Source organism: Anolis sagrei, chromosome 2 (assembly GCF_037176765.1).
Source record: "Anolis sagrei isolate rAnoSag1 chromosome 2, rAnoSag1.mat, whole genome shotgun sequence".
Classification (NCBI taxonomy): Eukaryota; Metazoa; Chordata; class Lepidosauria; order Squamata; family Dactyloidae; genus Anolis; species Anolis sagrei.
In genome coordinates, this window is record NC_090022.1 from 303,571,133 (window position 1) to 303,598,946 (window position 27,814).

Consider the following 27,814-nt stretch of genomic DNA (forward strand, 5'->3'; position numbering starts at 1 on the left):
GGTGTTTCTTACCCCGTTAACGGAGCCCCAACGGTAGGAGGGGTGCAAGGCGGTGCATTGGGGAGCCAGCAAAGAGAGGAAAGGTCAGTCTCATCTCAATGCCCCCCCCCCCCGCAGAGTTCTTCCTCCCCCCTTTTTCTCCTGGCAATGCTTTTGCAGGCTGAACCCCTCCCTCCCCTCCAGAACAGAAAGGAAAGGGCTTTGGTTTTAGGTTTCCTTGAATGGATGCTTCCCGTGCTGCCGTCATAGGGTGAGGATGGGCTGCAATGCTCCTTTGCAAGGCTCTCGTTCACCTTCCTCCTTCTTCTCCTTCAGGGAAGCGCTCTTCCTCCTCATCGCGAGTCTTCCCTGTGCATGGCTAGAGTCAGGGCTTTTTCGCAGTCGGTGGATTTCCCTGGGCTGGATTCCTGGCTTCTGGATTATTTTAGGCTCAGTTTAAATTGCCAGTGTTTTCTTTTGTTTCTCTTTCTTTCCTCCTTTTATTTTCCTTGCTCGCAAAGTGGTGTTTGGAAGCCTTTCCCTGCATTCTCGTGGGGCTCAGTTGCTTCTCTGGCTGCCAATGAGCTTCCGAGCTCAATTCAAAGTGCTGGTGTTGACTTATAAATCCTTAAACGACTCCGGCCCAGTTTACCTGTCCGAACGGATTCTCCCCTATGAACCATCAAGGTTATTCAGATCCTCCAGAGGAGCCCTGCTCTCGCTCCCAATTTAGCATCTGACGAGTGGCACCTCGGCTCTGGAACTCTCTCCCACTGGAGATTAGAACTGCCCCTTCCCTCCTGACTTTCAGAAAACTTGGCTCTGGTGGGGACGAGGGACAGGGCCTTCTCAGTGGTGGCTCCTCGGCTCTGGAACTCTCTCCCACTGGAGATTAGAACTGCCCCTTCCCTCCTGACTTTCAGAAAACTTGGCTCTGGTGGGGACGAGGGACAGGGCCTTCTCAGTGGTGGCCCCTCGGCTCTGGAACTCTCTCCCACTGGAGATTAGAACTGCCCCTTCCCTCCTGACTTTCAGAAAACTTGGCTCTGGTGGGGACGAGGGACAGGGCCTTCTCAGTGGTGGCCCCTCGGCTCTGGAACTCTCTCTCACTGGAGATTAGAACTGCCCCTTCCCTCCTGACTTTCAGAAAACTTGGCTCTGGTGGGGACGAGGGACAGGGCCTTCTCAGTGGTGGCCCCTCGGCTCTGGAACTCTCTCCCACTGGAGATTAGAACTGCCCCTTCCCTCCTGACTTTCAGAAAACTTGGCTCTGGAATTTAGCATTTGATGAGTGAGTCAAGAACCTCTGGCCACACGGACGGATGGGAATGAATTGTGATATCTTTTGGACGACTTGGCTTTATGCAATTATGTGATTGCTTTTAATGTATTTTATGTATTAATGCGTTTTATGTTGTTCATTCGTTCAGTCGTCTCCGACTCTTCGTGACCTCATGGACCAGCCCACGCCAGAGCTCCCTGTCAGCCGTCACCACCCCCAGCTCCTTCAAGGTCAGTGCAGTCACTTCAAGGATGCCATCCATCCATCTTGCCCTTGGTCGGCCTCAAACTACTGTTTTTGAATCATGTTGTAAACTGGCCTGAGTCCCTCTCTAGAGGTCGAGAAGACCGGTATATAAAAGTTCTAAATAAATAGATAAATCCTCTCTGCCCAGTGAAGGAGGCGGCATGACCCAGCCGACACCACTCTTTCAGTCCTTGGTCTTGAGGGCTGGAAACGTGGAGAGTCCGGGGGAAAGTCAAGGGAGAAGGCCGGTTTCCACCCAAGGTGGGCTGGAGCTTCCCGGAGGGAGGGAGGGGCCTCACTCACCTCCGGCCTTCACTCCCACCTGCCCCACACTTGGCTTTCCAATGCAATCATTGCAGGAGGCTTCCAAGGCACCCCACAGTCCTCATCTTTCCCCGTGCATTCACTTCCATGCATTAGAGTTCTTCTTTGGTTTCCTCAAATAGCCTGTCCTCGGCAATCTGTTATGCGTCCATCTGCCAGGATACAAACCACGCCTGGACCAACTTGGGCCTTCCCTCCCTCCAGGTGTTTTGGACTGCAACTCCCACCATTCCTCCTCACGGCTTCAGGCTCCTTCTTTTTCCCCTTCAGCTGCTTAGCGGCTGAAGGGGAAAAAGAAGGGGCCTGAAGCCGTGAGGAGGAATGGTGGGAGTTGCAGTCCAAAACATCTGGAGTGAGAGAGGGAGGGATGGCCCCAGTTGGCCCCTGCTGCTCTATGGGGAAGCCATAGTCCTTTCCCGACGTGCCGATTATTCCCTTTGACAAACACAGCGCAGCAAAGCCCTTCCAGGCCGGTTGGTGATGCACTGGAATGAACCGTGGAGGTGGACCAACTGCTCCGTCTTCTCCACTTTCCGAAACAGATGCAAGCGAGGCCCACTCCGTCCCTTTCCACTCCTTCTCGGAAACTCCAACTAGTCCAGCGAGAGGCAGCCAGATTGCTCACCGGGGCGTCATACAGGGAGCATACCACCCCCCTGTTGTGTCAGCTCCACTGGCTGCCGATCCAGTTCCGAGCACAATTCAAGGTGCTGGTTTTGACCTATAAAACCCTATACGGTTCCGGCCCAGTGTATCTGTCCGAACGGATTTCCCTCTACGTCCCACCCCGGAGCCTAAGATCTTCTGGGGAGGCCCTGCTCTCGACCCCGCCTCTATCACAGGTGAGATTGGCGGGGACGAGGAGCAGGGCCTTCTCAGCGGTGGCCCCCCGCCTATGGAACTCTCTCCCCGGGGAAATCAGATCTGCAACTACGCTCCTTTCCTTCAGGAAAAAACTAAAAACATGGATCTGGGACCAGGCATTTGGACAAGCGGGTAAATAAAGAAGAACTCCATTGATGGCTAGGAAATGACTAACGGATTGGTTATATGGAACTCTGGAATCGAAACGCTGATTATAAGAATGACTTTTATATGATGTTTATATGATGTTTATACAATGTCTTAGGTACCAGTGCGGATGTTTTATTATGATAATCGTTTTAATTGCATTTGTATATCGTTCTTTTATATTTTTGTATACTATGTATTATTATGTATAGGCATCGAATTCTGCCTTTTTTGTAAGCCGCCCTGATTCCCCCTCCAGGGGTTGAGAAGGGCGGGGTAAAAGCACCAGTAATAAATAAATAAATAAATTCTCCAGCCACTCCTCGTTTCTCTTCCTTCCTCCATCGCAGCCTCCATGGATGAGGAGGAAGCGTGCTTTTCTCGGCACGGGAAGCAACACGGAGGGATTCTCCTTGGAGCAACCCACCTTTCCACTGGTGAGTAAGTCTGAATAAGGAGGCTGGTTTCCAAAGGGAGACAAGATTCCTCACGGCATCCCACCATGTCAATGTCACAGTTCAGTGAGGCTCCAGAGAGAGGAAGTCACGACGGAGACGCTCCCCGGAGAGCTCTTCCTCTGGCCTCACTTCCAGGCTCTGCTTTCAGGAAGGAAGCCACCCCACGGCCACGAGGACAACATGCCTTGGGTAGGAAACCCCAGCCTGATACAGCAAAGAATCAAGAACAATGTGAGGAAAACCCCTTGGCAGCTACGTGGGACCGGCCAGGAGACCCAGGCCCATCCATGTGGTGGAGACCCCTCCTCCTCCTCCTGGCATTCTCTCCGGATGTCTTATCCGCTCTGAGTCCCCTCGGGGAGACAGGGCGGAAGATAAATAAAGGATATTGTTTATTATTATTATTATTATTATTACGAGGGTTATTTTTTAAGTAAGGTCCGTTTTGTTGTAGACACTCGTAGTTCGTGCGCATACCGCAAGGAGCGCGTGCGTGGTGTACCGGCATTGAATCATAGAATCAAAGAGTTGGAAGAGACCTCCTGGGCCATCCTCCAGTCCAACCCCATTCTGCCAAGAAGCAGGAATATTGCATTCAAATCACCCCTGACAGATGGCCATCCAGCCTCTGTTTCAAAGCTTCCAAAGAAGGAGCCTCCACCACGCTCCCTCCGGGGCAGAGAGTTCCACTGTTGAACAGCTCTCCCAGTCAGGAAGTTCTTCCTCATGTTCAGATGGAATCTCCTCTCTTGTAGTTTGAAGCCATTGTCCCATTGCGTCCTAGTCTCCAGGGAAGCAGAAAACAAGCTTGCTCCCTCCTCCTCCCTGTGGCTTCCTCTCACATATTTATACATGGCCTTCATCATATCTCCTCTCAGCCTTCTCTTCTTCAGGCTAAACATGCCCAGCTCCTTAAGTCACTCCTCATAGGGCTCGTTCTCCAGACCCTTGATCATTTTAGTAAGTTCCAATGAATCTTTTGGGCCACAGAGTTGTGCCTCTGTTTGTAGTTTGTCTGTGCAGTTTTCTCGCAGCAGCTGAGGAGATGGTCTATGGTTTCATAGAATCATAGAATCCTAGAATCAAAGAGTTGGAAGAGACCTCATGGGTCATCCAGTCCAACCCCATTCAGCCAAGAAGCAGGAATATTGCATTCAAATCACCCCTGACAGATGGCCACCCAGCCTCTGTTTAAACGCTTCCAAAGAAGGAGCCTCCACCACACTCCCTCCGGGGCAGAGAGTTCCACTGCTGAACGTCTCTCACAGTCAGGAAGTTCTTCCTAATGTTCAGACGGAATCTCCTCTCTTGTAGTTTGAAGCCATGGCTCCATTGCGTCCTAGTCTCCAAGGAAGCAGAAAACAAGCTTGCTCCCTCCTCCTCCCTGTGGCTTCCTCTCACATATTTATACATGACCATCATGTCTCCTCTCAGCCTTCTCTTCTTCAGGCTAAACATGCCCAGCTCCTTAAGCCGCTCCTCATAGGGCTTGTTCTCCAGACCTTTTATCATTTTAGTCGCCTTGGCCTTGATGGCCTTGGTTCTGATGGCTTGCTCCTGGGCTGCAAGGATCAGGCCTCCTTCTGCCTCCTTCTACAGGGTTCCATACATGAGCCATCACCAGGTCTTCTCCTTGTCAACTTTTCCTTCAGTCCTCTCAAGGAACTGACCATGTAAGGCTTTGTTGTGACAGCTGTCAGCTCTGGTTTGGAGTGTTATTATTATTATTATTATTATTATTATTATTATTATTATTCATAGAATCCTAGAATCAAAGAGTTGGAAGAGACCTCCTGGGCCATCATCCAGTCCAACCCCATTCAGCCAAGAAGCAGGAATATTGCATTCAAATCACCCCTGACAGATGGCCACCCAGCCTCTGTTTAATAATAATAATAATAATAATAATAATAATAGAATCAAAAAGTTGGAAGAGACGTCATGGGCCATCATCCAGTCCAACCCCATTCTGCCAAGAAGCAGGAATATTGCATTCAAATCACCCCCCACAGATGGCCATCCAGCCTCTGTTTAAACGCTTCCAAAGAAAGAGCCTCCACCACGCTCCCTCCGGGGCAGAGAGTTCCACTGCTGAACGTCTCTCACAGTCAGGAAGTTCTTTCTTATGTTCAGATGGAATCTCCTCTCTTTCGTTTGAATTATTATTATTATTATTATTATTATTATTATTATTACTATTTGCACTGGAACGTTGTGCTCATTAATCAAATCTGTGCGTAATCCAGCCTGCCTAATCCAAATCTGCGAATGTGGAGGGCTGGCTGTACATCTCCACAATAAGCCGTGTGTTGTGGGTGGGAGGTGAGGGAGCTTTCGCTTTATTTAAAGCCTTCCACGCGGAGGGAGAAACGCCAACCTCCGTGTCTCTGAATGGCTCCGTGCGCGACAGGAGCCGCTTGCTATTTAGCGGCTTTCTCCCCGACTGAGAGACAGCCGCCACGGCCTCCAAAATCTCATTTCTTTTCAGGGCACATCAATTACGGAGTGACGGTTTCAGCCCTCCAAGCATGCGCCAATCCAGCATCTAAGGCAAGGCATCCTTCAAAGCGTCTCAGCTCATTAGAGACACGAACAGTTGGTGGTGGTGGTGGTGGGTCCCCCACCCTGGCAGTGCTTGACCTCTTGCACTGATGACCCCCCGTCCATCCCCCGGTCATCAGTGCAAGAGGTCAAGCACCGGCAGGGCTTGCTTCGGGGGCAGAAGTCGCATGCCTCGGCCAACAACAATCCAGGCCAGAGAGGGAGATGATGGGCCTTTGTGTGGAGAGAGACTGAAGATCCCCTGGGTTTGCCACTGGCCGTTGCGAGCAGCATGAGCATGCATGCGCGCACACCCCTGGCCTCACCTCCAAGGCTCAGGGCGCATCGCCCTTCAAAGCAAATATTCGCGAGACTGAAGCCACTCCAAACTGTTGAGCTCCACCATCATCATGCGTGGCAACAAAAGCAATCCTTCCCAGTTGTTGGAACACAAAGCATCCGGTGAAAATGGGTTGAGCTCCCTCTGTCAGCTCCAGCTCTCCATGCAAAGGGGGCATGAGAGAAGCCTCCCACAAAGGACGGGAAAACATCAAAACATCCAGGCAATGTCCCCTGGGCAACGTCTGAGCACAACAATTGAAGGGAGAGGTTGACTCTAAGCTGGAATGTGTCCAGAGAAAGAGGGCGACTCAAAGGATCAAGGGTCTGGAGAACAAGCCCTATGAGGAGCGGCTTAAGGAGCTGGGAATGTTTAGCCTGAAGAAGAGAAGGATGAGAGGAGATATGATGAGGGCCATGGATAAATATGTGAGAGGAAGCCACAGGGAGGAGGAGGAGGGAGCAAGCTTGTTTTCTGCTTCTTCCCTGGAGACTAGGACGCAAGGGAGGAATGGCTTCAAACTGCAAGAGAGGAGATTCCATCTGAACATGAGGAAGAACATCCTGACTGTGAGAGCCGTTCAGCAGTGGAACTCTCTGCCACAGAGGGAGTGTGGTGGAGACTCCTTCTTTGGAGGCTTTTAAACAGAGGCTGAATGGCCATCTGTCAGGGGTGCTTTCAATGCGATTTTCTTGCTTCTTGGCAGAATGGGGTTGGACTGGATGATGGCCCATCAAGTTTCTTCCAGCTCTAGGATTCTAAGATTCTATAAGAACTTCCTGGCTGTGAGAGCCGTTCAGCAGTGGAACTCTCTGCCCCGGAGGGAGTGTGGTGGAGGCTCTTTCCTTCTTTGGAGGCTTTGAAGCAGAGGCTGGATGGCCATCTGTCAGGGGTGATCTGAATGCAATATTCCTGCTTCTTGGCAGAATGGAATTGGACTGGATGATGGCCCGTCAGGTCTCTTCCAACTCTAGGATTCTAGGATTCTAACCACCGGGGTCCCAGGCGCAGCCGGACCCCCCTTTTTTGGAGGAGCCCCCCCCCCTTCTTCCTCAGGCGAGGGGCAGGGCCAAGCGAGGGGGGGGGAGCATTTTGAAGCGGACAGTTGTGGCATCCTTGCCGATGCAACCATTTCCAGGCTCTGGCAAGGCAACCTTGAGGTTCACACAGATCTGCCTTTGGGCTTAAAGGGTCTGTGTTCCCAGAGAGAAGCAAGAGAGGCACCGTCCTGGGAGAATGGAGACGAAAGAGCCAAGTCACCAAGGTGGCAGGTCTTCCACCCAGGCACGGGATAGAGAACGGGGCCTCCATGAGACGGCCTGGGAGGGGGCTTCACGACTTGATGGAAGAGGAGAGGGCTTCCTGCCTGGTCACAACGGAGTCAGACTGCATGGCCCTTGGGGTCCCTTCCAACTCCATTATGATTCTATGGGGTGTGGGGTGTGGGGGGGAGGCCCTCGGCAGTGCGTGGCTGCGCCCTCAGCCAAGAGCGAAATCTCAGAGCTGAGCAACCAGGAGAGGTTGCTATGGCAGCTCAGGCCGGCACTCCGCTCCCCGGGAATCCTTATGCAAACCTTGCATGGACGTTGCAAAGGCGGATATGCACCGCTCTGCCGTCTGTGTGTGTGTGTGTGTGTGCGTTGGGGGGTGGGGTTGAGGAGTCCTTGGCTGGACCTTTCCCCTCCCTTGTTTACCAAAGCCAACACACCAACAGAATAGTGGTTGGGTTGTTGTAGGTTTTTCCGGGCTATATGGCCATTTTCTAGAGGCATTCTCTCCTGACGTTTCGCCTGCACCTGTGGCAAGCATCCTCAGAGGTAGTGAGAATAGTGGTTTCAGCTAGAGGCAAAATAAGCACCGTGAGGTGGAGAAATCAAGATCCAAGTGGCCCCAGCAGGTTCTGGGAGGCGGAGAACTGGAGGAGAACTCCAGCCTGAGAAAGTAGAGCAAGATTTCAGCCTCAAACAAGGAGATCTTGTGTTAGCCACTCCAGACCCAACCTGCAAGACAGCCACGAGGTCAGAAAACAACCCACTCTGGAAGAGGAAGAAAGAGGGGAGATGATGCCGGGGAGGGGGTCTCAACCGCATAGCCTTTGGAGGACTTCTCAGAGGCTTTCATGGCTGGAATCACTAGGTTGTCGTAGGTTTTTTCGGGTTGTGAGGTCTGTTGGAACTAGGAAAATGGGTATATCTCTGTGGTATATAAGACCTCACAACCTCTGAGGATGCTTGCCATAGATGCAGGCGAAACGTCAGGAGAGAATGCCTCTAGAACATGGCCATATAGCCAGAGGTGGGCCTAGATAATTTTCAATGGTAAGCAAACAGTATTTTGCCCCCCCCCCCCCCCCCAACCAATCACGGATATATATTTTCTGTTCGTCATGGGAGTTCTGTGTGCCATATTTGGTTCAATTCCATCCTCGGTGGAGTTCAGAATGCTCTTTGACTGTAGGTGAACTAGACATCCCAGTAACTACAACTTGCATAGATCAAGGTCTATTTCCCCTCAAAAGCGCTTCAAGAGCGCCCCCCCCCCCCCCCCGGGTAAAATCAACTGTACTGCAAACTCTTACTTTGCGTAATGGTTGAGCCTGAAGAAACCTACAACAACCCACTTTGGAGGACTCTTTGGGACTCAAGTGACCAATTCTGGTGGTGGAAGAGGAAGGAAGACGGGGGATGCCAGGGAGGGGTTCCCAACTGCAGAGCCTTTGGAGGGCCCTTTGCAACTCAAGGAGAGCAAGGTCCAGCACCATGGACAGAGTGCCTTCCAGGGCAGAAGGAGGCCGCAATGGGAGAAGACGCAGTGGCGGTCCCGGTGGTCCAGGGAGGAGGGTCTCTGAGAGGAGGGGGATTGGCAGAGGGAGGCCAAGGCTGAGAGAGAGCGCTTGCCTTGACGGATCTGGATCCTGGCAGGTGGCGGCAGCCCTGAGTGACCGGCCCTGGCGGCCGCAGCCCCTGGCTTCCTCTTGCGGCACCGCTTGCCTTGCGGAAGGCAACAAACAAGAATCCTAGAATCCTAGAGTGGGAAGAGACCTCCTGGGCCATCATCCAGTCCAACCTCATTCTGCCAAGAAGCAGGAATATTGCATTCAAATCACCCCCGACAGATGGCCATCCAGCCTCGGTTTCGAAGCCTCCAAAGAAGAAGCCTCCACTACACTCTGCGGCAGGGAGTTCCACTGCTGAACAGCTCTCACAGTCATAGAATCCTAGAATCATAGAGTTGGAAGAGACCTCCTGGGCCATCATCCAGTCCACCCCATTCTGCCAAGAAGCAGGAATATTGCATTCAAAGCACCCCTGACAGATGGCCATCCACCCTCAGTTTAAACGCTTCCAAAGAGGGAGCCTCCACCACACTCCGGGGCAGAGAGTTCCACTGCTGAACAGCTCTCACAGTCAGGAGGTTCTTCCTAATGTTCAGGTTGAATCTCCTTTCTTGTAGTTCCGAATCCTAGTCTCCAGGGAAGCAAAAACAACCTTACTTGCTCCTCCCTATGAGTTCATCTCACATATTTATACATGGCTATCATATCTCCTCTCATCCTTCTCTTCTTCAGGCTAAACATGCCCAGCTCCTTAAGCCGCTCCTCATAGGGCTTGTTCTCCAGAGAATCCACCTTGGGGGACAGAAACGGATTCTCTGCAGAGACGTGTCCAAAAAATTACTGGCTCGCTCCACGGGAATCCCACCATCTTTATAAAGTTGACTTTGAACCAAAACTGTGGCAGCCATCACTCCAGACATATAGTGGAACGCAAAGCGTGGAAGCGTTACTTCAATGGAGCCCAAATCCCAGAATCCTCCTGCTTCTGACCACGAAAGAGTACCAAAAATGGAATTCCCCCAAGCCTTGTAGAAACACTTCACAACAAATGGGAATGTGCAGCCCTTTTCCTTTAGATTGGGCATGGGCCAACTTTGGTCACTTCCAAGAGGACAAAGGCATGGGTCAACTTGGGTTTTGGACTTCAACTCCCACCATTCCTCACAGCCTCAGGCCCCTTCCTTTTCCCCCTCAGCCGCTTAAGCGGCTGAGGGGGAAAAGGAAAGGGCCTGAGGCTGAGGAATGGTGGGAGTTGAAGTCCAAAACACCCAAAGGGAGGGCCAAATGTAGATGGTTGAATAAACCATGGAGAAGATCTTCAAATCCCAACAGATTTTCCTGCTCTTCAAAACACAGAGGCTGCAAGCAGCAGCAAAGCCGTCTTGACCATTTTGGGGAGATGCCCCCCTCCCCGCCTCACATTCCGTCAAGGAAACTCTCTCTCTCTCTCTTTTTCTCCCCGCTGCCTGGTTATTGGGACTTATTCTTATCCACCAACCAACGAGTTGCTTGCAAAGCCTGAAGGCGCTCCTCGGCCCTGCCAGCCCCACGGAATATGGAAACGAGGCCAGCATCTTCTCCCAGGTGAGTCTCCAAGAGGAGATGCTTCTCCAAGAGATGGACCCAGAACAGGAGAATGGACGCTGGCTGGCGGGTCAAGGGCCACCAAGGAAGGATGCAAACCCGGATCCGGGAGTCAAAGAAGCACCTTAATCTGTTCTGACAAACACAGGGCCAAAACAGACACAGAGACACACAATGGAATGGCTTCCTTCTTTTTTGTGTCAGGAGCGACTTGAGAATTGGTGTGAGAGAATTGGCTGTCTGCAAGCACATTGTGCAGGGGACACCCCGATGTTTTCCCATCCTGTGGGAGGTTTCTCTCATGTCCCCACATGGGAAGCTGGAGCTGACAAACGGGAGCTCACGCCACTCCCCAGATTCATAGAATCCTAGAGTTGGAAAAGACCTTCTGGGCCATAATCCAGTCCAATCCCATTCTGCCAAGAAGCAGGAATATTGCATTCAAAGCACCCCGGACAGATGGCCATCCAGTCTCTCTTTAAAAACTTCCAAAGAAGGAGCCTCCACTACACTCTGGGGCAGAGAGTTCCACTGCTGAATGGCTCTCACAGTCAGGATGTTCTTCCTCATGTTCAGATGGAACCACCTCTCTTGTAGTTTGAAGCCATTGTTCCATTGCGTCCTAGTCTCCAAGGAAGCAAAAAACAAGCTTGCTCCCTCCTCTCTATGACTTCATAGAATCCTAGAATCCAAGAGTTGGAAGAGACCTCCTGGGCCATCATCCAGTCCAACCCCATTCTGCCAAGAAGCAGGAATATTGCATTCAAAGCACCCCTGACAGATGGCCATCCAGCCTCTGTTTCAAAGCTTCCAAAGAAGGAGCCTGCACTACACTCTGGGGCAGAGAGTTCCACTGCTGAACGGCACTCACAGTCAGGATGGTCTTCCTCATGTTCAGGTGGAATCTCCCCTCTTGTGGTTTGAAGCCATAGTTCAATTGCGTCCTAGTCTCCAAGGAAGCAGAAAACAAGCTTGCTCCCTCCTCCTCCCTGTGGCTTCCTCTCACATGTTTATACATGGCTCTCATCATATCTCCTCTCAGCCTTCTCTTCTTCAGGCTAAACATGCCCAGCTCCTTAAGCCGCTCCTCATAGGGCTTGTTCTCCAGACCCTTGATCATTTTAGTCACCCTCCTCTGGAGATTGGCCGACCTTTGGAATGGAATGGCTATGCATGCTCCTTTTAAGCTCTGGAAGACGCTCTGGACCTGTGGTTCTCACCCTGTGGTTCCTCCCCAGGTGTTTTGGCCTACAATGCCCAGAAATCCCAGCCAGTTTACCAGCTGTTAAGATTTCTGGGATTTGAAGGCCAAAACATCTGGAGACCCACAGGTTGAGAACCACTGCTCTGGACGGTGCTCCCTCGCAGACCCAGATCTTGGTGCAGCGCCCGCTTCTCCTTCTGCTTGGACCAGCAATGGCTTTGCAAAGGAATCTCTTTGGCATCCGTGCAAAAGTTTCAACCGGGGGCTTGGCCAGGGATCGTGGCCCGTGACCCAGAATGGTCTTCTCCCCAAACGCCAAGGAAGCAGAGGGAGGCTGCCACTTGGATCACGACCAGGCTCGAGAGGGAGACATGTTGGGAAAAGGGAAGGGGCCAGCCGTGACCCCTCCTGAGGCAAAGGGACCCTACAGGGGCCGGCCACAGGCGTCCATCCACACATGCGTGTGTGTGCGTGCATGTTCATACATGCCCACAGGCCTCTCAACAAAGCAGTCCCTGTGCAGAGACGAACTCCAGGGTCTGGCAAGGGGGATGCTCCTGCACAGTGCGCGCACACGGAGGGGCCAGCCTGGGGGGCCAGAGTGCAACGCAAGTGCTGCTCCCCTTCTTGGGAGCCTCCCGCCTGTTCCTCCCGATGGGCTCCTTCCTTCCTTCCAGGCAAAAAGGGGCAGAAGAGAACGAGGCCAAGGGAGGGGCCCTGGGGCCCTTGCCTGGCTCTGGCCCCATGGAGTCCCCCCAACCAGCCCTCCTCAGGGGTCCCTGAAGATCCCAAGGGTGGAGGAGGAGGAATTGTGGGCACCACAATTCAAGAGAGATATTGACAAGCTGGAATGTGTCCAGAGGAGGGCGACTAAAATGATCAAGGGTCTGGAGAACAAGCCCTATGAGGAGCGGCTTAGGGAACTGGGCATGTTTAGCCTGAAGAAGAGAAGGCTGAGAGGAGATATGATGAGAGCCATGTATAAATATGTGAGAGGAAGCCACAGGGAGGAGGAGGGAGCAAGCTTCCTTTCTGCTTCCCTGGAGACTAGGACGCAATGGAGCCATGGCTTCAAACTACAAGAGAGGAGATTCCATCTGAACATGATGAGGAACTTCCTGACTGTGAGAGCCGTTCAGCAGTGGAACTCTCTGCCACAGAGTGTGGTGGAGGCTCCTTCTTTGGAAGCTTTTAAGCAGAGGCTGGATGGCCATCTGTCAGGGGTGATTTGAATGCAATATTCCTGCTTCTTGGCAGAATGGGGTTGGACTGGATGGCCCATGAGGTCTCTTCCAACTCTTTGATTCTATGATTCTATGATTCTATGAGAGGGAGGAAGCGGGTGGATCCCAAGAGAGCCCCCCAAATTGAATGTGTCACAACACACCCACAGCCTTGCAAAGGACACCCCCAGGCAGAGCTTCCTCTCTGGAATTATGATGATGATGATGATGATTATCTTTATGTGTACCCCGCTAACATCTCCCGAAGGAGGTGCCTGTCTCCTAAGATTTCATTCTTCGCTTCTGTTGGTCTCCATTGGTCAAATCTGGACCGGATCCTTCAGCCAGCGCCCAAAACCGCCGGGTGTGGAAGTGGCAGGCGGGCTGCGAGGGTCCAACTCCCTCCTGAGACCCTTCTGGGCGCCCAACTTGACTGGAATGACAGGCAGGCTGCCCACCTGCCCGCCTGCCTGTCCTCAGAGACCACCCCAGCGAGGAGGAGAAGAAGAAGCAGAAGAAGCCCTTTCCAGTCTCCAGCTGAGCAGACGGGAGCCGGCAGAGATGCTCCACACGCAGAAGGCGCATGGGGTTGGGGCATGGGGAACGCCACCAAGGATGGCACAGCACACTCTTGGTCACTCTCTCTCTCTGTCACACACATACACACACACACCAGTTTCCCACTCTCCCCCCCCCCCCAAAAAAGTCCAAGTTCAGCTCCCCTTCCTCCTCTCTGCCTCAGAACTTACCTTGAAGCCTCACACGCAAAATCCCCGAATGAAAGAAGACACTGGGGGGGAAATCATGGGAGGCGATCAGGAGAAGACGGGCGCTCCCCTGCCCCGAACGAGGGCAGCCGAGTCGGGTCCGGAACTGACCCGCAGAGCGGTTGGAGGGGTCCTCTCTGGCTCACGGCGTCCAGGGGAGACACCTGAAGCATCCGGTCTCACCGCAAAGTGTGGAGCGTGCCTGGAAATGCGCGGCTGGCTGTCTCCGTGATCCTTGGCGGAGAAGACGTGGGACCCACTCCGGAGCCCCTCTTCACGAGGCATCATCCTTCACGGGAACGCGCAAACGCACCTATCTTCTGGGGTCCAGGCTTCCCCTCTGTGGCCGCAGAGAATGAACTTCCTCCATCCAGCCTTGCTGCCCTCCAAGAGGAGGAGGGTGCCGAGCAACAGCAGAAGCGGCAGCAGCGGCGTGCCGTACTTGGATTCCTCCTCCTCCTCCTCTTCCTCCTCCTCCTCCTCCTCCTCCTCTTCTTCTTTGGCTGCCTGAAGCCTGACACGCAGCAGCGGTGGCGGTGGCGGCCCCCTCCCTCGCTCCCTCCCCCTTCTCCTCACACCCCCAGCACATCTCCCCCATGAACCAGATTCTCCCTTTCTTTCTCCATCCCGTGGAAAGCCAGAATCCCCAACAGCAGCGGCAGAAGATGAGAGAGAGACAGAGAGAGAGAGAGAGAGAGGACCAGTGTGACTAAACAGGCAAGCCACTCAGAGGGAGAGGGAGAGGCGCACACATGCTCTCCCTCCCACAAGCGCATGGGAACCGGGAAGGGAGATAGATGCCGGGGTGCAACTGCCACTATCTCACTTAAGCACAGAGACACAGAGAGAAAGGCTGGGCTAATTGCAAATGCAGAACTGGGCCAAGTGAGAGGGGGGGGTCTCTTTTCCTTCTGCCCCTAGAATCATAGAATAGAATCATAGAATCATAGAATCCTCAAGTTGGAGGAGACCTCCTGGGCCATCATCCAGTCCAACCCCATTCTGCCAAGAAGCAGGAATGTTGCATTCAAATCACCCCTGACAGATGGCCATCCAGACTCTGCTTAAAAGCTTCCAAAGAAGTAGCCTCCACCACACTCCTCAAGGGGCAGAGAGTTCCACTGCTGAACGTAGAATCATAGAATCCTAGAGTGGGAAGAGACCTCGTGGGCCATCCTCCAGTCCAACCCCATTCTGCCAAGAAGCAGGAATATTGCATTCAAAGCACCCCTGACAAATGGCCATCCAGACTCTGCTTAAATGCTTCCAAAGAAGGAGCCTCCACCACACTCCCTCCAGGGGCAGAGAGTTCCACTGCTGAACGGCTCTCCCAGTCAGGAAGTTCTTCCTAATGTTCAGATGGAATCTCCTCTCTTGTAGTTTGAAGCCATTGCTCCATTGCGTCCTAGTCTCCAGGGAAGTGGAAAACAAGCTTGCTCCCTCCTCCTCCCTGTGGCTTCCTCTCACATATGTATACATGGCTACCATATCTCCTCTCAGCCTTCTCTTCTTCAGGCTAAACATGCCCAGCTCCTTAAGCCGCTCCTCATAGAGCTTGTTCTCCAGACCCTAGTCTCCAAGGAAGCAGAAAACAAGCTTGCTCCCTCCTCCCTGTGGCTTCCTCTCACATATTTGTACATGGCTATCATATCTCCTCTCAGCCTTCTCAAAGAGAAGTCTCCCCAGAACAAGAACTTCAGCTCAGGCATTGAACCCCTCCGGCGGGATGACCAATGAGACCCCAGAAAACTACACAGCCCACCTGCTGACCCAGGAAGGCGGAGGACAGGTACCAGGGCCAAACCCTTGAGTCCATTGTGCCCCCACAAACCCACACCCCCAGCTCAGGCATTGAACCCCTCCGGCGGGATGACCAATGAGACCCAGAAAACCACACAGTCCACCTGCTGACCCAGGAAGGCAGAGGACAGGTACCAGGGCTACACTCTTGAGTTCGTTGTGCCTTCACAAACTCACCCCCCCCCCCAATGCTCTTTTCATGACCCGGTTGCAATGGGTTCCATGTTCAGGTTCCGGCTCTGTTGCTGTTTCTGCTGGAACACATTCCCAGGAGATGGCAGCAGGGGGTCAAGGGGAAGGGGACAAGGGGCACACCTATTTATTATTTATTTGTTTATTTTGGTTACTTCTACCCCACCCTTCTCACCTCAGAGGGGACTCAGGGCGGCTTACAAAGGCACAATTTGATGCCAGCATCACATAACAGTAGTAAAATAATATAGAAGCAATTAACAGTTAAACAACAGTTCCTGCATTACAACAATAAAACCAATAAAACCAATACAAACCCAATTGCTCCTCATTAACAGTCAGCGTTCACCATCTCATAGTCTAATTTCCAATTCCACATTGTCAGTCCTGTCAGTCCTAGTCGTCTGATTGTCCTTATCTAGTTGTCAGATTGCCCAAAGACCTGGTCCCACCACCACGTCTTTACTTTCCTCCTGAAGGAGAGGAGGGATGTTGATGCCCTAATTTCCCCCGGGAGTGAGTTCCACAGGTGAGGGGCCACCACTGAGAAGGCCCTGCTCCTCGTCCCCACCAGCCTCACTTGTGATAGCAGTGGGATCGAGAGCAGGGCCCCCCCAGATGATCTCAAACCCCGGGTGGGACGTAGAGGGAGATATGTTCGGACAGATACACTGGACTGGTTTTGTAGGTCAAAACCAACACCTTCAATTGTGCTCGGAACTGAACCCGCAGCCAGTGGAGCTGACGTAATAGAGGAGTGGTATGCTCCCTGTATGATGCTCCGGTGAGCAGTCTGGCTGCCGCTCGCTGGACTAGTTGAAGTTTCCGAACAGTCTTCAAGGGCAACCCCACGTAGAGTGCGTTGCAGTAGTCTATTCGGGATGTCACATGTAATTTGATGCGACTTGATTAATAAATAGCTTTCGTCTGTAGCATCAGAAGGAAGTCTGCCTTAGTCTTAGCCTTAAGAAAGCGCACCCAGGAAAAGGCTGACATAATTTGAATGAAGAATGCATGCACCAAATGGGCAAATGCGCAGGCCGCTGCCCTCTCTGGACATGCCACAGCCTCTCTCTGTGGGACTCAAGCAGGAAAGGGCCTGGAAGCCTTAGAGACGGTGGCCTTAGAGGGAGGGAGGAAGCAGGCAGGGCATCTCGGTGTCTCTTTGTTTTGATGCACCGAATTGGCGTTCCCAAACTGTTTTGACAAGTGCCTGACCAAATGGCGCCATGTGCAGGGTGAGACAAGATGGAGGGAGAAGGGGCGTCAGAACGTTGTTGTACCTGCACAAACTACAAGAACCCCACGTGAAACATCAGTCGGGGTGACGCCTTCCTTTCAGGACGGTCACCTGCAGCTTATTTGCAAACCCATCTGTTACTTTCTGTCTCCTCTGCCTCCCAGTTCCTGACTGGGAAACCGGGACTGGGAGCTCCACAAGGCTTGCCTTCTTCAAAAGGGGCCTCATCGCGCCTGAGCCGCCCCCTCCTCCAAAGGGCCAAGGGAAGCCCCCTGCCCATCACCCCCAGCCGCCCTGCAAGCGCCACGGGGTTCCCCCTCTGGACCGAGACCGGAGCCCAGAACCACGTCCTTGGCCCCCCAGGAGTTCTCCTCGTGAGTAGGCCAAGGCCCATCCCAGGCATCTTTCTGGAGGGGTGTTGTGTGGTTTCAGAGCCATTGCTGAAGAAGAGGTGCCAGTGTCATCGAGGGCAGTGGAGGCCCCCGCTTTCAAGTTGGTCTGACCAGCAGCGGAGAGTTCCGCAGTTCCTGGAAGCCACAATTGGGACAAACTGATGAAATGTGCCCCAACAGACAGCTCAACAGGGACTGCGCTCAGCCTCTATGCCTTTCTATCACTTTCTCCCAAGCCCTAACATTGTAACTATTCCCCTAATAAAGATACTTGAAAATTTAACTTTCTAGCTTAATACTTTGTGTCACTTCTTGTCTGAACTAACTCAATGCATGAATTCAACCTTTTCCAGGCCGTGGGGGACTGCGAGCCTGCCCGGAATGCCTTCCTGGCGTTCCGGGGACGCCGGATCCACGCCGCTTGAAACCGCGGATACGGAGTTTTTCCTTTCAGATCTCCGTATCCACAAAATGGCAGATCGGCTCCATTTTAATGTCTTATTTTTCTGTACTAAATTCTAAACGTGTCTGCCATCTCGCTTTTCTTATTTTGGACCCCTATGCGCAGGAAATAACCTCTCAAGTTTTGAGCACAAGCCAAATTTGGCCCTCCCTCCAGGCATTTTGGACTCCAACTCCCAGCATTCCTCCTCACAGCCTCGGGCCCCTTCCTTTTCCCACTCAGCCGCTTAAGCGGAAAAGGAAGGGGAAAAGGGAAAGGAAGAGGGCTGAGGCTGTGAGGAGGAATGCTGGGAGTTGGAGTCCCAAACACCTAGAGCAGGGGTCAGGAACCTTCGGCCCTCCAGGTGTGGTGGACTTCAACTCCCACAATTCCTTGAGGCTCGGCATTCGCCCCAAAGGCTTATCTTGGCCTCAAGGAATTGTGGGAGTTGAAGTCCACCACACCTGGAGGGCCGAAGGTTCCCCATGCCTGACCTAGAGGGAGGGAAGGAGGGAGGGCCCAAGTGTGTCCATGCCTGAGCTAGAAGTTGTCTGTTGTGGAGGGGAACATTCTCAGAGCCGGGCAAGATGTGTAGACACAACTCCTGGTTCTTGGCCCTGGTTTTGCACTCGTGGCATTTCTAGCAGGGCGCAAATCAAGGGAAGCGTTCAGCCAAACCTTCCCAGGCTGAGCGGAGGTGCCCGCGACTCTCAGAGCGGAGTTTGCCAGGCTCACTGAAACACGCCTGCATTCAGGGGAATGCTCAATTTCTCCTTGATGGCCACAGAACAGGCCACGCATTCACTCTGATTAAGGAGGACCTGAAGCAAGCCCGTGTCCCAGAAAGCGTCCATGCAGAGACACCCCGGCAGCTTCCTTCCTTCCTTCCACATGTGGAAATGAGGGCAATCCACGGAGGGAGCGGAGTCTGCACGGGAATGGCTCCCCTTTTCCTTCCATCATATCCGCATGGGTTCAAGGGTCACGGGGCAGGAGGGAGAGGGACACGTGGCAAGGTCATGCGCACAGCTGGAACATGTGGTGGTGCCCCGCCCGGACTGTGGGCTCTCCTCTCCCATTGGCTCCCAGGACACGGCTGGGCTGTAACTCCAGGCCGCCACAGGGCATTCTGGGAGACACAGCCGTGCAATGTCTAGAGAACCAAGGCTGGGAATCCCGGAGGCAGGAGCGCACCAACCATCATGACCACCATATACAAACAAAGTGGGCCCTCCGTATCCTCGGGGGGAGGGGGGAGATATGGTTCCAAGATCCCCACGGATACCTAAATCTGGAGAACAAGCCCTATGCGGAGCGGCTTAAGGAGCTGGGCATGTTTAGCCTGAAGAAGAGAAGGCTGAGAGGAGGCATGATAGCCATGTATAAACATGTGAGAGGAAGCCACAGGGAGGAGGAGGGAGCAAGCTTGTTTTCTGCTTTCATTGAGACTGGGACACAATGGAACAATGGCTTCAAACTACAAGAGAGGAGATTCCACCTAAACATGAGGAAGAACTTCCTGACTTTGAGAGCCGTTCAGCAGTGGAACTCTCTGCCCTGGAGCGTGGTGGAGGCTCCTTCTTTGGAAGCTTTGGAACAGAGGCTGGATGGCCATCTGTCAGGGGTGATTTGAATGCAATATTCCTGCTTCTTGGCAGAATGGGGTTGGAATGGATGGTGGCCCAGAAGGTCTCTTCCCACTCTAGGATTCTATTATTTGTGTGTGCAGAACCCGTGGATACGGAGGGCCAGTGGCAGTAGTGAACCACACCCTTGCCGAGATCGGCACTGGGCAGAGAGCCCCAAAGCCTGTGTGCAGCACCATCTCCTCCGGCCGGCAACAGAGCATCACGGCTGCACGCATGGGCCAGGAAAGGGGCTGCGTGGGGACCCCAGGGCCATTGGGGCGCAATGCACGGCCACACCTTTTGGGCATCCCCATGGCTGAGTCCCAGGCGGAAACCCAGAGTCCCTCTCTGGCGTATTTTGGTGTTTCATTTTTAATTCGCAGCTAAGCCGCATCCGCCAGGAATAATTCAAACCGATAAAGCACAAGTTCAGCAATGTAGGCCAAGCGGCTTTGAAGTCGAGGAGGGGGACGCGGGGACGCTCTGCCTCAAAAATCCTCGTTATCTCAGCAGCCGTGCTCCGTTCCGACTTCCTGAAGAGGAAAGCGAGGCTGAACTCCAGGTAGAACTGCGCACTAAGCGCTTCTCTCTCTCTCTCTCTCTCTCTCTCTCTTTCGTGGGTGGGAGAACCGGAGGGGGGGGCAGCAGAGACACCCCCCCCCCCCAGGAGAGGCAGCCCTCCCCCACAAAAGGGAACCCAAGACAGGGGTGGGATGCAGCTCCGCATGGGCAGGAACCCCCTCCTCCGTGGGAGCAGAAATGGGGGCACGCTCCTTCCTCACGTCCTCCTCTTTGCCCGAGTCCAGGGCCAGGCCAACCCTGCGTTCCGCGCAACGGTCCCTCCTCCAATCCACGCTTCCTCCAGGCTTCTCCAGACTCTATACAGCAATGACTGTTTTGTTCTGAAATTCTCCATTATGCAGCCTATGAGAACACCTGGCGCAAAAAGAGACATGGCCTGGGTGCATGCGCAGGTGGGAGAGGGCTGGCACATTCCCCCACACCCCCACGAATCCCACAAACACTTCATATATAAATATGTGAGAGGAAGCCACAGGGAGGAGGAGGGAGCAAACTTGGAGACTAGGACACAAAGGAACAATGGCTTCAAACTCCAAGAGAGGAGATTCCACCTGAACATGAGGAAGAAATTCCTGACTGTGGGAGAGAGCTGTTCAGCAGTGGAACTCTCTGCCCTGGAGGGAGTGTGGTGAAGGCTCCTTCTTTGGAAGCTTTGAAACAGAGGCTGGGTGGCCATCTGTTAGGGGTGCTTTGAATGCAATATTCCTGCTTCTTGGCAGAATGGGGTTGGACTGGATGGCCCAGGAGGCCCTTTCCAACCTCCGACCCAGTTTACCTGTCCGAACGTATTCTCCCCTATGAACCATCTAGGTTGTTAAGATAGTTTGGAGGGGCCCTGCTCTCGGTCCCACCGACCTCTCAGGCTCGTCTGGTGGGGACGAGGGACAGGGCCTTCTCGGTGGTGGCCCCTTGACTCTGGGGATCAGAACTGCCCCCTCCATTCTGTCGTTCAGAAAACGGGTGAAAACCTGGCTATGGGGTTTGGCTTTTGACGAGTGAATCAATATTTCTGTGATTGGATAGATGACGATGAATGACAGACAATGAATTCACTAGGACGACTGACCATTGTTATTATGGGATTGCATTCTGCTGTTATAACGTTTTAATTGAATATGTTATAGGATGTTTTTAATGATTGTTTTGTGATTTTATTGTTGGAAACCGGCCCGAGTCCCCCGATAGAGGGGAGAAGAAGAAGAGCGGGATACAAAATTGCTCAATAAATGCATCAAGAGGAGCATAGTGTCTAGATCTAGGGAAGTCATGCTCCCCATGCTCTATTCTGCTTTGGTTAGACCACATCTGGAATATTGTGTCCAATTCTGGGCACCGCAATTCAAGAGAGATATTGACTCTAAGCTGGAGTACTGTGTCCAAAGGAGGGCGACTCAAAGGATCAAGGGTCTGGAGAACAAGCCCTATGAGGAGCGGCTGAATGAGCTGGGCATGTTTAGCCTGAAGAAGAGAAGGCTGAGAGGAGATATGATGAGGACCATGTATAAATATGTGAGAGGAAAGTCACAGGGAGGAGGGAGCGAGCTTGTTTTCTGCTTCCCTGGAGACTAGGACGCAATGGAACAATGGCTTCAAACTACAAGAGAGGAGATTCCACCTGAAAATGAGGAAGAACTTCCTGACTGTGAGAGCCGTTCAGCAGTGGAACTCTCTGCCCCAGAGTGTGGTGGAGGCTCCTTCTTGGGAAGCTTTTAAGCAGAGGCTGGATGGCCATCTCTCAGGGCTGATCTGAATGCAATATTCCTGCTTCTTGGCAGAATGAGGTTGGACTGGATGGCCCATGAGGTCTCTTCCAACTCTTGGATTCTATGATTCTATTCTATGATTCAGAGCCAGGACACTGAGCCCCCCTTTGCTGAAGGAGCTGCCCCCCCCGCCCCGGCCCCCCCCGCTCTGCTGCTCCTTTTAATTATGCGCAGTTGAAATTGGGCGAGCGCAAAGCGCCCACAGGTTCTCCGAGGGCAAGGGCAGATTAGGAGGATTGTCACTTGACAAGTGGAACTCTCATTGGGCAAATGGAAGCCCCAAACCAGGGCCAAGCGAGTGAGTGAGCACGAAGCAGCCATCCCGCTGCTGGGAAGGGGACACGGGGAGGGAGGGAGGGTGCGTGTGTGCATATGCATGTGTGTGTGTGTGGAGGGGGGTGCAACATTGAACCACAGGGCAAGGCTCCTGTTTGGGGCCCAGAAGAATGGTGTTGCAATTGCAACTCTCCAGCGCCCAACTCTGCTGCAGAAAGGAGGGCCCCCAAAAGCCCGCTCCTCCCTCGGCCTCCAAGGCTGCCCTCCCTCCCTCCCTCCCTCCCTCCCTCCCTCCCTCCCTCCCTCCTTCCTTCCTTCCTTCCTTCCTTCCTTCCTTCCTTCCTTCCTTCCCTCCCTCCCTGCCTCCCTCCCTCCCTCCCTCCCTCCTTCCTTCCTTCCTTCCTTCCTTCCCTCCCTCCCTGCCTCCCTCCCTCCCTGCCTCCCTCCCTCCCTCCCTCCCTCCCTCCTTCCTTCCTTCCTCCCTCCTTACTTCCCTCCTTACTTCCCTCCTTACTTCCTTCCTTTCTTCCTTCCCTCCTTACTTCCCTCCTTACTTCCTTCTTTTCTTCCTTCCCTCCTTCCCTCCTTCCCTCCTTCCCTCCTTCCTTCCTTCCCTCCCTCCCTCCTTCCTTCCTTCCTTCCTTCCTTCCCTCCTTCCTTCCTTCCTTCCTTCCCTCCCTCCCTGCCTCCCTCCCTCCCTCCCTCCCTCCTCCCTCCTCCTCCTCCTTCCTTCCTTCCTTCCTTCCTTCCCTCCCTCCTTACTTCCCTCCTTACTTCCCTCCTTACTTCCTTCCTTCCTTTCTTCCCTCCTTCCTTCCTTCCTTCCTTCCTTCCTTCCTTCCTTCCTTCCCTCCTTCCCTCCTTCCCTCCTTCCTTCCTTCCTTCCTTCCTTCCTTCTTCCCTCCCTCCCTCCCTCCCCTCCCTCCCTCCTTCCTTCCTTCCTTCCTTCCTTCCTTCCCTCCTTCCTTCCTTCCGTCCTTCCCTCCTTCCTTCCCTCCTTCCTTCCTTCCTTCCTTCCTTCCTTCCCTCCTTCCAGGACAGAACCGAAGGGAGCTCACTCTGCTCTGCATCAGCAAGTTCTCTTTGGCCAAATCAGCCTCTGAGCATTTCAGCACCAGCGCATAATGGCATAGACGCTGAGAACTGGGAAGCCCTGGCCCTTGAGCGCTCCAGCTGGAGGTCAGCTGTGACCAGCAGTGCTGCAGAATTTGAGGAGGCACGAGTGGAGGGTGAAAGAGAGAAACGTGCCAGGAGGAAGGTGTGTCAAGCCAACCCCGACTGGGACCACCTTCGGTCTGGAAACCAATGCCTTCACTGTGGGAGAAGATGCGGGTCAAGAATAGGGCTCCACAGCCACCTACGAACCCACAAGGAAACCCATCAAGGAAGACCATCTTACTTGTCCAACAAAGGATCACCTAAGTAATAATGGAGGTTATTGGACCAGGCTAGCACTGCGTTCTCAGGCCACCCTGTGCCAAAAAGGGCCAGACCAGCCCTTCCCAGTGGCTTCCACGTGGCCGTCCCCCAGGCCGCCCCTCGCAGGAAAACCCTCCCCTCCTGACTCGGCCTTCCTTCCTTCCTTCCTTCCTGTGATTCCGCCTTTTGCAAAGAAGGAACGTAGCCAGCGCCATCCCATATTGCCTTGACACCCATTAACATACTGACTAAATATACACACGCTAAATATATTCAAGCTGTTTGCCGTGCATTAAAAGAGAAGCAATTTGGGGAGAAAAACAAGACTGTGTGAGCGAGAGAGAGAGAGAGAGAGAGAGAGAAGATGGAGAAAAATGAGTCGTGCCGCCCAGAATAATTGGCAACCGCTAATGAGACGCGGAGCCCTCAGAAGAACGCCGGCCGATCTTCCACGGGACGGCAGGGACGCCAACAAGGAAGGACTCCGTCCTCATAACGGCAGGCACCCCCGAGGTGACCCACGGAGGAAACCAGGCCCATCCACCCCGGCCCTCCCTCCGCCCTGCAGCGGGTCATAGAATCCTAGAATCCTAGAGTGGGAAGAGACCTCCTGGGCCCTCATCCAGTCCAACCCCCTTCTGCCAAGAAGCAGGAATGTTGCATTCAAAGCACCCCTGGCAGATGGCCATCCAGCCTCTGTTTCAAAGCTTCCAAAGAAGGAGCCTCCACCACACTCCCTCCGGGGAAGGCAGAGAGTTCCACTGCTGAACGGCTCTCACAGTCAGGAAGTTCTTCCTCATGTTCAGGTGGAATCTCCTCTCTTGTAGTGTGAAGCCATTGTTCCTTCGCGTCCTAGTCTCCAGGGAAGCAGAAAGGAAGATTGCTCCCTCCTCCTCCTCCCTGTGGCTTCCTCTCACATATTTCTACATGGCCCTCATCATATCTCCTCTCAGCCTTCTCTTCTTCAGGCTAAACATGCCCAGCTCCTTAAGCCGCTCCTCGTAGGGCTTGTTCTCCAGACCCTTGATCATTTGAGTCGCCCTCTTCCTCTGGACACATTCCAGCTTAGAGTCAATATCTCTCTTGAATTGTGGTGCCCAGAACTGGACACAATATTCCAGATGTGGTCTAACCAAAGCAGAATAGAGCAGTCCAGCGGAGCCTCCACTTCTTTTGCAGCCAAGGGCACCCGGCTCCGGATCTGGGGTGCCCGGTTGCTCCCTGAGTGGCCGGAAGGCAGGTCTGCCGGCCACAGAGGCCAAGACCCCACCCCTTGGGGGGCTCTTGACACTGCTAGTCTGCCAGGATGCAAACAGGGTTCCCTGGCATTCTCCTACATTGCTATCACGAGGCCGGAATTACACACGGTGACTGCAGGCGAGTGAGACAGGGCTGCGCCGTTGCACAATGGAAGGAAACACGCTTCAGGAGCCCTTTGAGAGGGAAAGTGGGCATGGGGTCAAATGAGGGGCAGCCTCAACCAGTTCCTCCAAGCACACAAGGGCCACGTGGGTGCCTCTGGGGCAAGGGAGAGGCCAATGTCCTGCTCCCCCCTCACCCTCATGAGTGGCCCTTGATGCCACTGGCCAGGCCCCTCACCTGGGTATCATGTTGTTGTTGTTGTTGTTGTTGTTGTTGTTGTTGTTGTTGTTATTATTATTATTACTATTACTATTACTATTTATTTATTTATTATTTATTTGCTATATTTATATACCGCCGTTTCTCAGCCTAGCCGGCGACTCAACGCGGTTTACAACATAATATAACAATCAACAGTAAAAAAGTTAAAAGCATAAAAAACATAAAAAACATAAAAACACAATTCATACATCAATACCAATCCAGTTCGACTCTTAACTAAAAACGTGATCCAGTTCGTCATCCATGTTGCCAGTCCTTTAGTCAGTTACCATTCGTTGCATTGGGTTAACCAAATGCCTGCTTAAACATCCAGGTCTTCAATCTTCTTCGGAATATCATCAATGAAGGGGCTGATCTTACCTCCAAGGCAGGGCGTTCCATAGCCGCGGGGCCACCACAATACTATTACTATTACTATTTACAGTATTTATATTCCGCCCTTCTCCTCACCCCGCAGGGGACTAAGGGCAGATTACAGTGTACACATATATATGGCAAACATTCCATGCCAATTTTTGACATACAAACATATACAGACATACACAGAAGCTATTTTTAACTTTTTTTTGGCCGCCAGGGGAGCTGTCGCTTTCCTCGTCCATCTGCGACGCTGATGAAGCACTTCCGCATTCCCCGCATGCTTCCCCGCTGGAATGCTTTGCTGAGTCTTCTTTATGGCCTCATAAATCAGTTAATTAGCCTCCCCACACTATTTAAGGTGGTACCTAATTTTCCTACTTGGCAGATGCAACTGTCTTTCGGGTTGCAAAGGTCGACAACAGGCTACACACAATGGTTGGAAACCCACTCCAACCCGGGCTGGCTTCGAACTCATGACCTTTTGAAGGAAAAGGCACCCACACTTGTTCCCAGACCACGGGGGTGGGGGGCGGAGGGCAGAGAGAACACCGTGGGCTTGTTTTCACCTGTTTCCTAGAGAGACTATCATAGAATCAAAGAGTTGAAGAGACCTCCTGTGCCATCATCCAGTCCAACCCCCATTCTGCCAAGAAGCAGGAATATTGCATTCAAATCACCCCTGACAGATGGCCATCCAGCCTCTGCTTAAAAGCTTCCCAAGAAGGAACCTCCACCACACTCCCTCCAGGGCAGAGAGTTCCACTCTCCTGCAGGCGAAACGTCAGGAGAGAATGCCACTAGACTATGGCCATACAGCCCGAAAAAACCGACAACAACCACCACCAGCTACAAAGCCATTTGCGGCTTCAAGGCAAGCGCCTATCACAGAAAACAGGCACACCGACACGGTGATGCCAACTCCCTTCCTGCAAAAGGAAGCGTGGTCAGCTTTGAGGCCAAAGCGGTTCCCTTTCAGGCTTATTTGGCCGCCTGGACCCAAGGAGACAAAGGCCTTTTGGAACAGGAACCAAGCAGCTCTGCAATGAAGTCAGAAATCCAGCCTAGAATCTCAAAGCCAAGCAGAAAAAAGAAGCCAAACAGCTCAACGGGATTAAGAAACGAGTTCTCGTTGGCCTCTTGCGTGCCAAGAATGGGGTCTGTGGAAGAGGGCCCCCACTTTTGGTGCTCTTTTGGGGGTAAAACGTCACCGACACAAAAGGTCACTGCAAGAAGGACTCACCCCGTCTCTCTCCTGCACCCCATAATTGTGGAACGACCCTTCATTTCATAGAATCCTAGAATCAAAGAGTTGGAAGAGACCTCATGGACCATCATCCAGTCCACCCCATTCTGCCAGAAGCAGAAATATTGTGTTGTCGAAGGCTTTCATGGCCGGGATCACTGGGTTGTTGTAGGTTTTTCTGGGCTATATGGCCATGTTCTGGAGGCAATTTATTTTTCTCCTGACGTTTTCGCCTGCAGGCAAAACGTCAGGAGAAAAATTGCCTCCAGAACATGGCCTTATAGCCCAGAAAAACCTACAACAACCCAGCAGGAATATTGCATTCAAATCACCCCTGACAGATGGCCATCCAACCCCTGTTTAAAAGCTTCCAAAGAAGGAGCCTCCACCACACTCCCTCCGGGGCGAAGAGTTCCACTGCTTGAACGGCTCTCACAGTCAGGAAGTTCTTCCTCATGTTCAGATGGAATCTCCTCTCTTGTAATTTGAAGCCATTGCTCCATTGCGTCCTAGTCTCCAGGGAAGCAGAAAACAAGCTTGCTCCCTCCTCCTCCTCCCTGTGCTTCCTCTCACATATTTATCCACGGCTATCCTATCTCCTCTCAGCCTTCTCTTCTTCAGGCTAAACATGCCAGCTCCTTAAACCACTCCTCATAGGGCTTGTTCTCCAGACCCTTGATCTGCACCCTCCTCCCTGTGGCTTCCTCTCACATATTGATACATGGCTCTCATCATGTCTCCTCTCAGCCTTCTCTTCTTCAGGCTAAACATGCCCAGCTCCTTAAGCCGGTCCTCATAGGGCTTGTTCTCCAGACCCTTGATCATTTGAGTCACCCTTCTCTGGACTCATTCCAGCTTGTCAACAACTCTCTTCAATTGTGGTGCCCAGAATTGGACACAATGTGATTCCAGGTAAAGTAGTCTAACCAAGGCAGAATAGAGCATGGGGAGCATGACTAGGCTCCTCTTGATGCAGGCCAACGTCCCATTGTCCTTTTCTCCTGCCACATCACATTCCTGGCTCATGTTTACCTTCCA

The 27,814-nt window shown here is 52.8% G+C and overlaps 1 protein-coding gene across 1 annotated transcript in view; it reads right to left on the minus strand.

Annotated features, from left to right (window-relative positions):
• The window catches only part of LOC132768096 (uncharacterized), a 253,159-nt gene that overhangs the window by 115,526 nt on the left and 109,819 nt on the right, over positions 1-27,814 (minus strand). Inside the window, exons 12-15 of the mRNA XM_067464869.1 lie at positions 14,109-14,302; positions 12,291-12,475; positions 9,079-9,171; positions 2,059-2,112 (exon numbers count right to left, since the gene is read on the minus strand). Coding sequence (XP_067320970.1) covers positions 2,059-2,112; positions 9,079-9,171; positions 12,291-12,475; positions 14,109-14,302 — 526 coding nt within the window. The remainder of the gene's footprint in view (positions 1-2,058; positions 2,113-9,078; positions 9,172-12,290; positions 12,476-14,108; positions 14,303-27,814) is intronic.